At 40.0% G+C, this 14,968-nt stretch overlaps 1 protein-coding gene across 5 annotated transcripts in view; it reads right to left on the bottom strand.

Annotated features, from left to right (window-relative positions):
* The window catches only part of FOCAD (focadhesin), a 325,702-nt gene that overhangs the window by 109,603 nt on the left and 201,131 nt on the right, over positions 1-14,968 (bottom strand). For all 5 annotated transcript variants that reach the window (XM_058695228.1, XM_058695227.1, XM_058695229.1 and 2 more), the window contains 4 exons: positions 14,033-14,083; positions 12,948-13,031; positions 5,528-5,666; positions 1,363-1,548 (listed from right to left, as the gene is read on the bottom strand). In XM_058695228.1, the coding sequence (XP_058551211.1) occupies positions 1,363-1,548; positions 5,528-5,666; positions 12,948-13,031; positions 14,033-14,083 (460 nt within the window). The remainder of the gene's footprint in view (positions 1-1,362; positions 1,549-5,527; positions 5,667-12,947; positions 13,032-14,032; positions 14,084-14,968) is intronic.

Raw genomic sequence — 14,968 nt, forward strand, 5'->3', positions numbered from 1 at the left:
GGAAGATTCTCCAGAGTAGATCACATACTGGGTCACAAATCAGCCCCTCAATAAGTACAAAGAGATCAATATCATACCATGCATATTTTCAGATCAAAACGCTAGGACACCTGAAATCAACCACAAGAAAAAAATGAAAAAGTCCACAAATACTTGGGAGATTAAAGAACATCCTACTAAAGAATGTATGGGTTAGCCAAGAAGTTAAAGAGGAAGTTAAAAAGTACATGGAAGCCAATGAAAATGAAAACATGACACTCAAACCTTTAGGATACAGCAAAGGCAGTCGTAAGAGGGAAGTACATAGCAATCCTAAAGAAGAAAGAAAGGTCTCCAATACACAACCTAATCTTACACCTCAAGGAGCTGGAAAAAGAACAGTAAATAAAGCCTAAAACCAGCAGAGGAAGAGAAATAATAAAGATTAGAGCAGAAATCAATGATGTCGAAATCAAAAAACAGTAGAACAGATCAACAAAACTAGAAGCTGGTTCTTAGAAAGAATCAATAAAATTGATAAACCCCTAGCCAGATTTATCAAAAAGAAAAAGGAGAGGACCCAAATAAATTAAATCATAAATGAAAGAGGAGAGATCACAACCAACATCATAGAAATACAAACAATAATAACAACAGTATGGAGATTCCTCGAAAAATTAGAAATAGAACTACTCTATGACCCAGCAATTGCACTGCTGACTATTTATACAAAGGATACAAAAGTGCTGATTCAAAGGGGCACATGCACCCCAATGTTTACAGCAGCATTGTCAACAATGGCCAAATCATGGAAAGAGCCTAAAAGTCCATTGACTGATGAATGGATAAAGAAGGTGTGGTGTGTATATACAATGGGATATGACGTGGCGATCAAAAGAATGAGACCTTGTCATTTGCAACAAAAGTGGATGGAACTAGACTGTATTATACTAAGCAAAATAAGTCAGCCAGAGAGACAAATACCTTATGATTTCACTCATATGCGGTATTTAAGAAACAAAACAGATGAACACAGGGAAGGGAAGAAAAAATAAGAAAAATACAGAGAGGGAGGCAAACCATAAGTGACTCTTAAATACAGGGAACAAACTGAGGGTTGCTGGAGCGGTGCTGGGTGGGGGGATGGGCTAAATGGGTGATGGGCACTAAAGGGGACACTTGTCGGGATGAGCACTGGGTGTTATATGTAAGTGGTGAATCGCTAGATTCTACTCCTGAACCTATCATAACACTTTATGTTAACTAACTTGGATTTAAATTTTAAAAACTAAATTAAGAATTAATTAATTGATTAAAATACAATTAAGAACGCTTCCTAATTAAAACCAAACCCTCTACCTTGATATTATGTAGTGCACTCACCTGCAAGGCCAGGTTTCAAACCCGGTTGCTTGTTTGTTTCATACATTTTCAAAATAAAATTGGGGATTCCTGCTACGGTCTTTCCTTGGTCTGAGCGAACACCTCCTTTTAATGCAGAGTGATATACTCCACGGGGCATATTCACCATTTCTTGCTTCACAAGAGACGTAAAAAATTCCTCCAAAGCTGAAAGAGGTGAAAGATCAAAAGTAAACACAGTATGTTAGGAGAGCATCATTCACTCTTAACTCATATATAGTTATTTTCATGCATACTTGCACACCCACACACACAGCTGTATTTCAGACCAAACTTCACACAGTGAAAGGGAACTCTTGATTCCCATCCTTTGCCTAGTCTTCCCAAGTTGTAACATGGCACCCAGTTACTCAAGCTTAAAACCTTCATCATTCTCAATTCCTCTCTTTCGCACACTTCGTACACGTAAATCCATGAGCAAGCCCTTGCAGATCTACCTGCAGAAATATATCCTGGCTCTATCATCCATTTCTCTCCATTTTCACCGCTGCTTGCCTACAAAACAGGTTTGTGCTCAAGTGTTATTTCCCTAGGGGCCACTAGAGGTTGCCCAATGCAGAAACAAAAACAACGAACACATCTAAGCTAAACAAATGGCAGGCATGGAAAACAAAATGGAAAACCACTGCCTGTGCCTCTCGTAAGAATAAAAAAGAAGGGTCCACCTAACTAAACAGGAATTTCATTCTTAATAGATCTCAAAGTCCTCTTTAAATGACTGTGATTAAATTGAAGGTGCTCACTGGAGCATCTATTATGCGCCCAGTTCCGTTACTCCTACATAGAACCTTCCTAGAGGTGACCACGCTTCTCCACTGAAAGCCCAGAGAACACCTGTGTGGGATGTTTTCCACTTACCCCTCCAGACCGGCCCTCTGCCCTCTCAACCTTGCTCTGTACGTTGGGAGACAACCTTTATCGACTACATCCGCAGGGCTCCCTTGTCCTCTGGCTTTTAGTTGGCTTTTTCCAACGGGAGACACTTGCCAAAGATCACAGGTTGGAAGCAGAGTGAGGTCAGGGCATGTGTCCCCAGACACCCTCCTGCAGGACTGTTACAAGTGGCCTGCATCCCTCTTCTGCAGTCCCTGGCTCCCCTGAGGCAGTGCTATCCACGACACAGACGCTCTCCCCGATTCTCCAGACTGCTACGTCCCCTTCCTTACCTCTTCAGGCTGGGGGACATTAACCACTCGGGGATAACGCACCATTGCTTGTGAATTTCCTTCAAACCTGACCACACAGCTGTAAATGGTGCCTGTATGAAACCCTCAAGGACTCCAACTGAATGTGCCTCTTCTGCCAAGCCCCTGGCTAATACATCATCTACATGAAAGAGACGCACGACGTCCAGTCACAGGCCACGTACCCCAATTCCTGCATAGGCGTGCACAGGTGGGACTGCTTCACCCTGGGGGTGAGTACAGACGACTCAGAATGTAGCTAAAGATCATGTTTGTGAGGACAGAGGAGCTATGGCGGGAGAAGGTAATTTCACGCTTTCTCAGAAGGGAATCTATTTTGGCAAAAGCTCATCCGTGTCAGGAGGTAAGTACACATCTGCGCGTAGACTAACTCGGGAACCGAACTCTGTCTCCTTGTCAAGCTCTTCAGAGAACTAAGGACTCTCAAATTAACTCAAGCCCCCAAAATGAGTTTAAATGAGGGTAGCACACCATGAGTATGACCAATGTATACAGCACCGTCTTCCCTGGCCAGGAAGCTAGGAACTACCATTTCTTTTCTACTGCTTCTGAGCCTTGCCCTGTTCCTCCAGATGATCAGGTGAGAATTTAAAAGAGCTGAAAATTCTGTAGAACACAGGGTGTTAAATATAAATTTTTAAAACACCCCCCAGTGTCCTTTAATAGGTGAGGGGACAAACTGTGGAACATCCTACAATGGAGTACTACTCAGCAATTGAAAGGAATCGACATAGGCAAGTATTTGGGTAAACATCAAAGTCATTATGCTGTGTGTAAAAAAAAATTTCTTTAACTGAAAAGTGTATATACTATATGGGGGGGGGGAACTAGTGAAATCCTAAGCCTATAGTGTTTTTTTGTTTTATTTTTTAAAGAGAGAGCATGAGCAGGGGAGGGGGAAAAGAGGGAGGAAGGGAGGGAGAGGGGGTAGAGAGGGAGAGGGAGGGAAAGAGAGAGAGAGAGAGAGAGAGAGAGAGAGAGAGAGAGAGAATCTTCAGCAGGCTGCAGGCTCAGTGCAGAGCCCGACACGGGGCTCGATCCCATAGTCCTGGGATCATGACCTAAGCCGAAATCAAGAGTTGGACGCTGAACCGACTGAGCCCCCCAGGAGCCCCTAACAGGTCTATGGTTTAAATAATTGCTTTGTACCAATGTGAATTTCCTGGTTTTAATAATGAACCAAAGTATGTGAGAGGTTATCCCGCTGGGTACGTTACAGTGTACCTGCAACTTCTTTTAAGTCATTTAAGTTTATTTCAAAATAAAAAAACAAAATAAAATACCAGTAACATCCCTATTTAAAAGGCGGCAAATTACTGGATTCCTCTGCAGCTGCTTTTGTGTTTACTGGAAAAGACATCAGGGAAGAAAAGGACCAGGGTTCACTCATGCTCAGTGCAATTTGGTTTTCTGGCTGCTGTAACTAGAGACCTCATGTGTATTACCCACCCTGTGCCTTTTAGGGCGTATGTTCCTAAGGCTGGTGCTTTCTCCTGGTTCTTTTTTGAATTCTCCAGTAACTGCAGGGAGAGGGAGGCCCAGGAAAATAAAGAACTTGGTCCCACGGCGACACGGTTTGCCAGGCCCCGGCAGTTTCCAGAGCACCCCCACGTGACGCTACTGAATTTTCTCCAACAGACATACTTGCTGAACTCAAATCCTCCCCTTCTTTCTCAGGGAAAGGCACCAGTAACGATCAAGTACGAACAATGTAGAAGAGCCAGTTAATGGCCACCACATCCTGAGAGGACAGAAGCAACAGCACACCTTGGCCACACCATCTCCTTTCTCCGCCACACGCCTGGGGGGGACTGGATAACATCATTTAAAAAGCCCAAAAGGACTAGGACTTCTACCTCTACAGCAATTTGGGGACGCAGGAGGAACTTTGGATAACTGAAGGCTTTTTTCCTTCCCGGGACTCACTATTAAAACCGCAAAGGGATCCTAGACTCTCCAGGGCCATGAGGTGGGAAATGGGGAAGAACAGAAACAGGGAACAGGAATGAGTCCTTAAGGCTCTTTTCTGGACATCGAGAGAAAAGGAAATGTGAACTCTTTGTCTAAGTTGTTCCATTTCAGTTTTCTCTCATGAAAGGAGGCAGGGATTTGGGACAGAGTTGTCTAGAAATAAATAGTATGCATGTGCCTGAATTCCTCAGCTAATCTCCACGGGGGTAAAGCCAAGGGGGAGAGAAAACCCCCTATTATAGGATATGGCGATTATGATTGACAAGATGACCTTTCTTGTGTGGGCTGATCTTAATTTTCAGAAGCTGACCTTTTCACATCCATGTACATTCAAGGTAGAATTGGGACAGAACAAGGTAATCGGTGCCTGCTCGGAAAAATGTTGGCTAATACTGCATTAGAATAATTAGATATAATTAGAATAATTTTTTTAAATGTCACGATCCTAGAAGCTTTTTATCAAAACTGAATGATCATACAATTTAATGCATTAATTTACAGCTTTCGAATATTGATACCATCTTCGGAATAATCCTAAAGAAAGAATAATTTCGTAACGAAAGTACCCAGGAAATCTCTGTAGATTCTAACGATCTTTTCATTTAGCTTATAGAATAAAGAACCGTTATCTGAGCCAGTGATTTAAAGTCCCACTGCAAATTTGTCTCGTAGAATATGGCTTTTGAAATGGATTTTAATTTCTCACTGAAAATGGTGGTTTCAACTGGTTTTCCGGTGCAATTTTATTCGACTCTAACGTTTTTCTGTGTGTTTGGAACACCATCACCACCTCAAGCCGTCCCTATAAAAGAGACACCTTTTGCCTTTCAGATAGAAAGGAAGCTACAATTAAAGTAAACTATAAATACGTACACATCAGAAAAGAACACCATCGGACAGGTAAAAAACACTGACAAATGCTGGCTTCCCCGCCACTGAATAGGAGTCACCTGGTAAAACCGAAGGAGCAGTAAGCGACAATAGTTTGAGATAGCAAGAGCCAGGAATGGAAAGATCCAGATCCTTTTCATCACCCTCATCATCTTCATCTTCTTCTAGCTCATCAGGAATAGGGATTTCTGGTCTTATCTGAAACGACAGAGAAGGCAATAGTAGAACGTCACATAAAATCTTTTCTTTTACCTTTTTATGCGAAGACTTAAAGACTGAGTTAGACTCGTCGCTCTGTAATGTCAAAAGACCATTAAAAATTAATTTTAAAATACCCGTTCATTTTCAGATTAACTAAATGGTAAATTCTATCTTATGAGATACAATCCCAGACCCATGTAAAGAACTAGTGGTAATATACTAAGAAAATTACCATAAGCAGGCATAAGCAATGATTATTATAGAGCACTAATAAAATTTTACACCCTCTGACAGTAAAATGCAAACAACTGACACATTCAATATATTGAACTTCTATGGTTTGTAATTAAATATTTGCCTTGTCGGAATACTTTTTTTTTTTTTTTTTTAATTTGTGATTCTGGCCATATCTCTGTGGCAAAGCTTAAAATCTTCCAGTAGAATATACAGTAGAGATCGGAAAAGGATAGAATGCTTTAGTTGACTTTTTCTTAGACTCGGCAGTTTGTTGCTATAGAATATAAAAACACTAAAGTCTGTAATTGGTAGCTATACTTTATTGTGTCTAATTTGCAATTTGAAGATTTTTGTGGTTGCTCTGTGATTAGTTAGGTTTGTTTGAACCAAAAATTTAAAAATGGAAAAAGATTACCGTTATTGTAGCTTCTACAAGATACAACTGTCAAGCAATTAATTAAATTTTTAATACTTTCAATGACACACCATCATAATGCCCACATGGAGATAATTAAGCATTAGGGGAGGAAATCAAAATATATAAAAGTGGTTGCTATAACCATAAAGTGCCAGAACCCAGTCATTACCATTAGCCTGTCTCCCGGAGTTATTTTTAGAAATAATTAACAATTCCTGCAGACTGCCTTCTTCATAGGTCCCCAAAGCACTGTTCCATTTAGGAACTGCACTGAGTCAGGATTCTTGCAGGGGGATGAAAGAAAACAGAAAGGAAATGCTTCTCTTAAGTATAATAACCTCCACTCCAATGAAGCCTTTCAACCATAACTAGTGTTCTCTTCACTAGTGAAGGAATAAAAGCAACCTGCCTAGACGAGCACTTTCCAAGACGAGATTTAATTCTGATTCACTACGGAGTACCCAATTCTCAGAGGACCAAGCCAGCCATAATTACAGAGATAACAATAATGTACGCTCCACATAGGGCACAATGGCGTTTGTTGATTTCAGTGCAAACTGGAGAAAACCCTGGCGCATTTGCAACCCTTTTGGCTCTCACAAGCGGGGTTTTCCAAGTGTCTCCGGTCTGTCTACATACTTTGAGCTTGCCAGGTTTAGTATCATCAGGAGTTCTCTTGGAGATTCTAACCAGTCCTAGTCATCTACAAAGATCCAGAAAAGGAGTTGGTTCTGGGTCTGTCTGCTTTGCCTGTCCCTTTTACACATCATAGTACAAACTGAAAATGATACTTGAACGGCACCCTGGGGGAAACAGACAGCAATGCTTATAGCTGGAGACTGCAAGGGTAACACCAGCTACCACCCCAGTTATCAAAGCACCGGGAAGCTGGGACACACACCATATCCACAGGTGGCGGGAGGTTTGGGGAGGTGGAACACAGAGGTGACCACTTCAATTAATATGAAAATTCAGAGGGACGGTGAGGAGAGAGAGAAATCAGAACGCTCCTGCTCTGCTGGTGGGCATGTAAAATGGTGCAGGCGGCCCCTTTGACAAACAGTTGGCAGGTTCTCAGAAAGTTAAAGAAGAGCTACCCCATGGCCCGGCAATTCTACTCCTCAGTATACAAGGAGAGAAATGAAAACGTACGATCACACAAAAACTTGCACACGAATGTGAACGCGTTGTTCGAAACGGCCAAAAAATGGAAGCAGCTCAAAGGTCCGTGAACTGGTAAATGCATAAACAACGTGTGGCGTATCTACACAATGGAATATACTTCAGTTGTAAAAGGGTATGAAGTACAGATACGTGCTGGAGAGGAATGAACCTTGAAAATATGCTAAGTGAGGGAAGCCAGTCACAAAAGACCACATACTTACTGCGTAATTTCATTATAGAAAAGGTTCAGGCTAGGCAAATTTAGAGACAGAAAGTAGATTAATGGGTGCTCAGGGCTGCGGGAGTGGAAAGGAGTGATGGGGATTGACTACTAATAAAATGTTCTAAAATTAGATTGTGGTTGCTCTGTGATTCCTCGCACAGTTCTTTAAATATAGCAAACCCACTGAATCGTACACTTTAAATGGGTGAATTATATGGGATGCGAATTATAGCTCAATAAAGCTGTTGAGAAAGAGGAAGAAGGCGAGGAGGAAGGCAGGCAAGCTAGAAGAAGGACGTGGAGAAGAAAGGGGAAGGGGGCGGGAGGTAGGATTGAGTAAGAGGACGCAGAAGCAGGAAGCTGTCACCACCTTCAGAGGGATTTGGACTGGTGTACGAACTATGGCAAACAACCAAATGCTTCCAATTCCAGAATTACTTAATGTAAAAGGGACACGATTATTTCTGCACACATTTTAGCCTATCCAGTCTTTCTGATCAGTCCACCTAAATTACTTACAATGAGTCACAGGACCCAGACCATCAATATCTCCTAGACACGCTAAAGAAAGACAGACCTACTAGGCTGGAGATAAAAAAAAAAAATAACGATCTGTCTTATGTTGTCTAATTTTACATCCACATAACTGGATGCCTCTATTAATTTATCTGCCATGTGGCAAAGAGCATATGTCTGTATCTTACATATGCATATATTTTAACAAAGAAACTACAGACGTACTGTAATTTAAGAATAGCTGATATATTCTGCCTACTTACAACGGTATGATTTGTTTCTTCAAAGGTGAGTTAATCCTGAACAAATTAGCACTTATTGTTGGACCTTGGTTGCATCTCATTTCCATCCTCCTCCGCTCACCTCTTAAAGAAATATTTGTCCCAGCTTCCCTGTGCAAGACCCAGGCTTTTCTCTTGCTTTGTGCGTAACTACTGAATTGCGATGAATGGGCGTACAACTAAGAAAAGTCAAGAGAAGTCATCTAAAAGAATACCTGTAAAATTATCACATTTTGGTAATTACATGACAGTAGCTACTAAAAACACCCAGGAAAACCACATATATATTTAAAACACACACACATACACACACAACTACACCCTTCCAATTATCGCTAAGCTTTGTTGAAGAAACTTAAATGGAGAGCCAAATATTAAATGACAAATTACTTTTAGAATCTGCTTCAAATTGAATATTGGAAAGCTTATACTACAAAATGCCTCACTATGGGTTCTGAGACAGATAACCTTTTAACTACCTTTCCTGTGTATAACCCATGAAAATCTAAGAGTTTGTGCATAAACACAGGATTTTATTTAGAACATGTCAAGTATCCGCATACATTTATTTAAAAAGAGAAACAGCTTCTGATGAATGCAGTGACATTCACTTAAATCAAAGCCAAACAGGTTACACCACATTAATACCAACGCAGGATGCATAATGAGTTCTCTTCCATTACTCACTTCAAAATTAACTCCAGAAATCAAGAACACAATCTATCTTAAGATTCTTTAATTAAAAAAAAAAAACAAACTTAATTTTTGAACAGCTAAATAGTTTTTAATGGACCCAAGTCAAAGATGAGAGTCAGTCTTCTGCCTAAATGTTTGTCCATTACTGATTGTTTTACCAGAATAATTCTCTGGTAAATTCTCTATATTTTTGTTTATTTTTGTTTGCTTTGTTTTATTGGGTTGGGGGGACACTAAAGAAGGCCAAAGAGAAGAATAAATAGTTCAACAGAAGAAAGAAATACAAACTAAAAAACAAAAATCATTTCTGTCCATTTCTTAACGTTGGAATCAACAAGGCCTCAAAGAAGCCCCTGAAACTTTTTGACCAACTTCAGATTTGCATGTTTCAAGTGATCAACGATGATATTTTTACAAACCAACGAAACATATGGATTCGCTCAACATTCCCAGCTTAGAATATGGCCTCGGGCTTAGTGTATGTCCAATAAATAATTGCTAAACTGATGCAAGTATGAAGTGTCTATCAATAATCCCACAGAACTTCCTAATAACAACCTAATGACAAGAAGAGGAGTTCATGGATTTGATATTCAAACCCCTAACTCACGTGGTATCGCGTTAATCTCCAGGGCTCATAGACATGTTCCAATCCTACCTTAGGTGGACTGTTTCATTCAACCCAAACTGATGTCTGCCACTCTCCCAACACCTTTTGTTCTATCCATCTGTGAGCTTTCAACAAGTTTCACAGTTTAAATGGATGTATCAATGAACAAGAAATCTTTCTTTAGTAAATTTAGAGAAAGGCAATATAGTACTTACAAGAGTAGCTACATTATTTAAGAAAGTAGTCCTGTTGCTAAGGATACAGTGTATCTTTTTGTTGTTGATTTTTACTTGAAATTTACAGCACTCTCATTTAAAAGACTCTTTCACGAGTTTTCACAGAGAGAATGTGGATGTACTTTCACTGGAAAGGTACAGAGGTAACCTTCAGTTTTCTGAGTAAGTCAAATTGCCCATCGTGCAGAGTGACTAATCTCTGTCAACAAGGAAGAAACAGAAGTCCCTACCTGGAAGGGACTCTTCAAACCATTGAAAATACGTTTTTATAGAAGAGCCTCAGTTTCACATCACTGCTATCATCTACAAAACAGAGGTAGGGACGTGACTCAGTTGTATCCTTAGCCTTTCGGGGTTTGTTTGGGATATAAACACATTGACCACTTTCTGGACTTTTAGTTCTTAGGTATTCAAACAGCCAAATTGAAAATCAGTAATCAATGAAAGGAAGAAGAATGCATTGTGCAGTCTTAGAAGCAATAATTCTCCATGAGGAGGCAGGTCGTCTATATCAGAAACTGGGGGTCAAAGACAGACTCTTTCAAATCACTTAAGTCCCCTCCTCTTAAGCCTAGTTGAGAATATCCACTGCAGTGAACACTGTTACTTCAGGGAGTAGGTCGTAGCCCAGAAGGGGGTTAGGGTAGAAAAAAAGTTGAGAAGCACGGCAGAAAAAGGATAAAGGTTAGACATTTCCTTTATAGTTCTTCACACTCTAATGGTGAAAACCCAAGCATATATAGAAACCCCAACTCTAAGTATACCACTACCCTTTACATTGGAAGGTATAAAGAGCTATTTACGTGTCCTCAGCTATCAGAGGACATTGAACAGTTAGATTAAGAAAGTATCTAATAGAGATGCCTGAGTGTCTCAGTCAGTTAAGTGTCAGACTCTTGATGATGTCTCAGGTCATGATCACACGGTCATGAGACTGAGCCCTGTGTTGGACTCTGCACTGAGCGTGAAGCCTGCTTGGGACTCTCCCTCTCTCCCCACACCCCACCCCACCCTCGCCTCCGCCCCTCCCTACCGTGGGCACATGTGCGCACTCTCTAAATAAATAAGAAAGTATCTAATATTTGACTTAGCATAGCCCTTAACTGAATCTAAACTCTAATATCAGAAACTGAACATAATGCTAAAGTAGGAAAAGATATATCAATACCTAAAGAGGTAGAGACTAAACAGCTAGGAATATGTGGGAGTTATTTAATCAAAGCTACTATTCCAAAGCTACTACTCCAAATTTCATGAATAATAGCTAAAAGTAAAGGTAATTATGATGCTGTAATCTAAATTAGCAACTGCTTATTAAAATAATAATAATAATAAAAAGTATCTTTCCAGATGTTGTACCCAATTTACTGGTAGGCAGTTGCATACAAAATTTACATGCAGCTTTTTTACCTTTACCTTTTCCTTTTTTAAACTTTTTTGTTTTCTTTCTTTTTGTGTTTACGTGTTTATGTGTTTATTTATTTTAAATATAACTTACCATCAAGTTAGCTAACATACAGTGTATATAATACAGTGTGCCCTTGGCTTTGGGGATTCATCACTTACATACAACACCCAGTGCTCATCCCAACAAGAGACCTCCAGTGCAATCTGAAGTTCATCTTTTTTAATTTTATGAGTCACAGAACACTTTTTCTTAAGTCTTCCCATTTGGGATAGTCACACAACAAACTGGCCCATCTGTCTTTGCATCGTCAACGTGAGAAATCCTGCCTTAGTTAGGATTTGATTTTACAAGAGGCTTTCAACAATCCCTCCAATTCAATTCAATAAACACAAGTTTGCCTTGTTCCTACTGGCAACTAACCTCTATACAAACTCAGTCCCAAGGAAAAAGTCAACCCATTTTAATGCCTTAGGATCCTAAGACATTTGTATCAAGACTTCTTGAGCCATTTGACCTAAGGACTGATTCTGGGTAACATCAGACGTAACTTCTTCTAACACAATGTCTGCTTTACACTCTAGAGGCATTCAATAAATGTTCATACGCATTTAAATTAGCAGTAACATTAAATGTGAGATCCATACACTTAGGTCCTTAACATAACCTAGTAACTTAAACCTGGTCATATTAAGTAGATATTAGAAAAGGTTGTATGTTTTCAATCTAAAAACTAAGAGGGACACCTGGCTGGCTTAGGCATGCGATTCTTGGTCTTGGGGTCGTGAGTTCAAGCGCCACGTTAAGCATAGAGCTTCAAAGAAATTAAAAAATATATATATATGTGTGTGTGTGTGTGTGTGTGTGTGTATGTATATATATATATATATATATATATATATATATATATATGTATATGTATATGCATATACATATAAACTAAGATAATGTCACACAATGTGTTAACTCTTAGAAGAGTGATCCTTTCTTCATCCAGTTCCCTGGGACTAACCTATGTATCATTTCACACTAAATGAATTAAAATAGCAGATTTTTCACATGCATCTCAATTTTGTATCACAAATAAGGATCTCTGGCTGCACAGGCTGCCTAAACCTTAGTCTATGCAGGCCATGCTTGAAAGTGAACTACTCCAGGAGGTAGCAAACTGGGCAAAATGGTTCCTACGGTGACACAGATCCTCCGGTGTAAGCCAGGGGCACCGGCATGCAGTTACCTACAGAGACTTCGTCAACACCATACGTGCCTTCCATCTGCTTCCAAGAGATTTAAGTTCATTATCTGTGGGGTCTAAGACCTCTCCAGTCTTTTACAGATTAGACAAATTAATATATGTAAGTTCTCATTCTTTATAGACAACATATCTAGAGTTACGTATGCGTCAGCTAAAAATCTTCAAAGAGAGGAAATACAAATACAGTTATGAACCCCAGCAGTCAAGAGATACCACTGGGAAAGCAGAAAGGCCTACCTCTTCAGGCAGATGAAGAACGGTATGCTCTCCCGCGCTAAAATGTGACAGAGATTTATAGGCAGCGTTTGCTACAATTGATTCCTAGATGGGGTACCAGTAAAACAAAAGAAACAATATATATTACACATCACCTTTGGAGGAAGAACAAAATTCCCACGCCAACCTCAAAGTGCTATAGTCAGGGCTTTGGAAATGGTATTCATGGCTTGCTTACTAGGTCCCACTAAAAAGAGAGAGAAATCAGCGCTCGGTAGAGAGATCAGAAGCACTGCGTTTTTATCCCAGCTCGGACATTAAACATCAATTCACTCCAAATCGCTCAGGTCCCCATCAGGTGGCATGGTTTACTGAAGCAGTATATGGATTTAAAGTCCGATCCATTGGAATTAGGTTCTGATTCTCCAGCTACTAAAAAGTTAGCCCTTGGGAATCTAAGCTCATACACTCATGAGTGTAGTATAACGTCACCAACAGACACCCTCTTCTTTGTACTCCTTGATTGGAAATGACATCTAAAAAATGAACTGGACTTTTTGTTCGTTTGATATGCTCGTTGTTGAGGGACAGGCAAAGCAGCAAAGGGGAAGGGCCATTAAAAAAATGACGCAATGGCACCAGTCTCTCTTTACATCTGTCAGCTTCACCAGGTAACAAGTGCCTTTTATGACAAAAATGCATTAATGGGCATAAACTGGAAAGAATTTCTAGGTGCACCTGGGTGGCTCAGTCGGTTAGGCGTCCGATTCTTGGTTTCGGCTCAGGTCATGATCTCACAGTTCGTGAGTTCAAGTTCCACATTGGGCTCGGCACTGGCAGTGCAGAAGCCTGCTTGGGATTCTCCCTCTCTCTCTCTCCCTCTCTCTGCCCCTCCCCTGCTCATGCTCGTGCTCTCTCAAAATAAATAAATTATTAAAAAAATAAAAAAGAAAAGAATTTCAAAAACCTAAACTTACTAATGTCAGAATTCTTTTAAGATCAAGAAGCCGTCATTTCAAATTAGTCATATTTTTTTATTCAAACAGTCTTGTTTCACAGTTCTTTCCCACCTGGGTTGCGTTTCACTGACACCCTTGTGAAAGTACCTTGTTTTGAGTGTGGGTCCAGAGGAAGCTGAGGACTTGGACTTTAAAATTCTGAAAAATCAATAAACATCACAATAAATTTTTAAGTCGAAGGCAAAACTGACAACAATCTAAAGCAGCAAACGGTGAAAATTGAATCACTTTCAAAATTATACCGCTAGTGATAGACTTCATCTGTATTTACCCATCATTCAGAAAATGAAAATGCTTAGAAACAGACTCATCATGGAAACATATGGACATTTTAAACACAGTGAGATGTTAGGATTACTAAATTGAGAAACCTGACCATTTTTTGCGGACCTCTCAAGTCCTACCTAGTACGAATGTCACTCCTCTTTCATGCCACGGTTCCCAGGAGGCAGTTCTCCCTTCTCCAAGTGACCATATGGCCCATGGCACGCTTCAGCATCCGGTTTGATTATCTGTGTATGTGTCTAACTCCCTAGTAGATTTACACTCCTTAGGGGAGTGACTGACTTTTTCATTTCCAAAGCCTATACTATAAAGCCCAGGTCCTCAAATGACAAATATTTAATAAGTAACTGAGCTTAAAAAGCCATTTCTTTTCCAAGGCCCACAGTCTTCATCATTTCAATCACATCTAACTTCTTGTCCTTATAAATCATAGAAGGTTCTTCTATAACTCCTTGTCTTTGTATATTCTATTTCTTAGACTTCAATACGAAGCAACATTTTTTTTTTTTTTTTTTTTTTATTCTACAAGAACCTAGTCTGATAGCAACAACTAAATAAGGTTTACTTCAATCCCTCCTAGAATGCTGGTCCCTTCCACACCATACTCTCATAGCCCTTTGATTAAGTGTAGTCACCCATCAAATGTTATTATTATTATTGGCACAAAAACAGACATTCAGATCAGTGGAACAGAATAGAGAACCCAGAAATGGACCCACAAACGTATGGCCAGCTAAT

Source organism: Neofelis nebulosa, chromosome 12 (assembly GCF_028018385.1).
Source record: "Neofelis nebulosa isolate mNeoNeb1 chromosome 12, mNeoNeb1.pri, whole genome shotgun sequence".
Classification (NCBI taxonomy): Eukaryota; Metazoa; Chordata; class Mammalia; order Carnivora; family Felidae; genus Neofelis; species Neofelis nebulosa.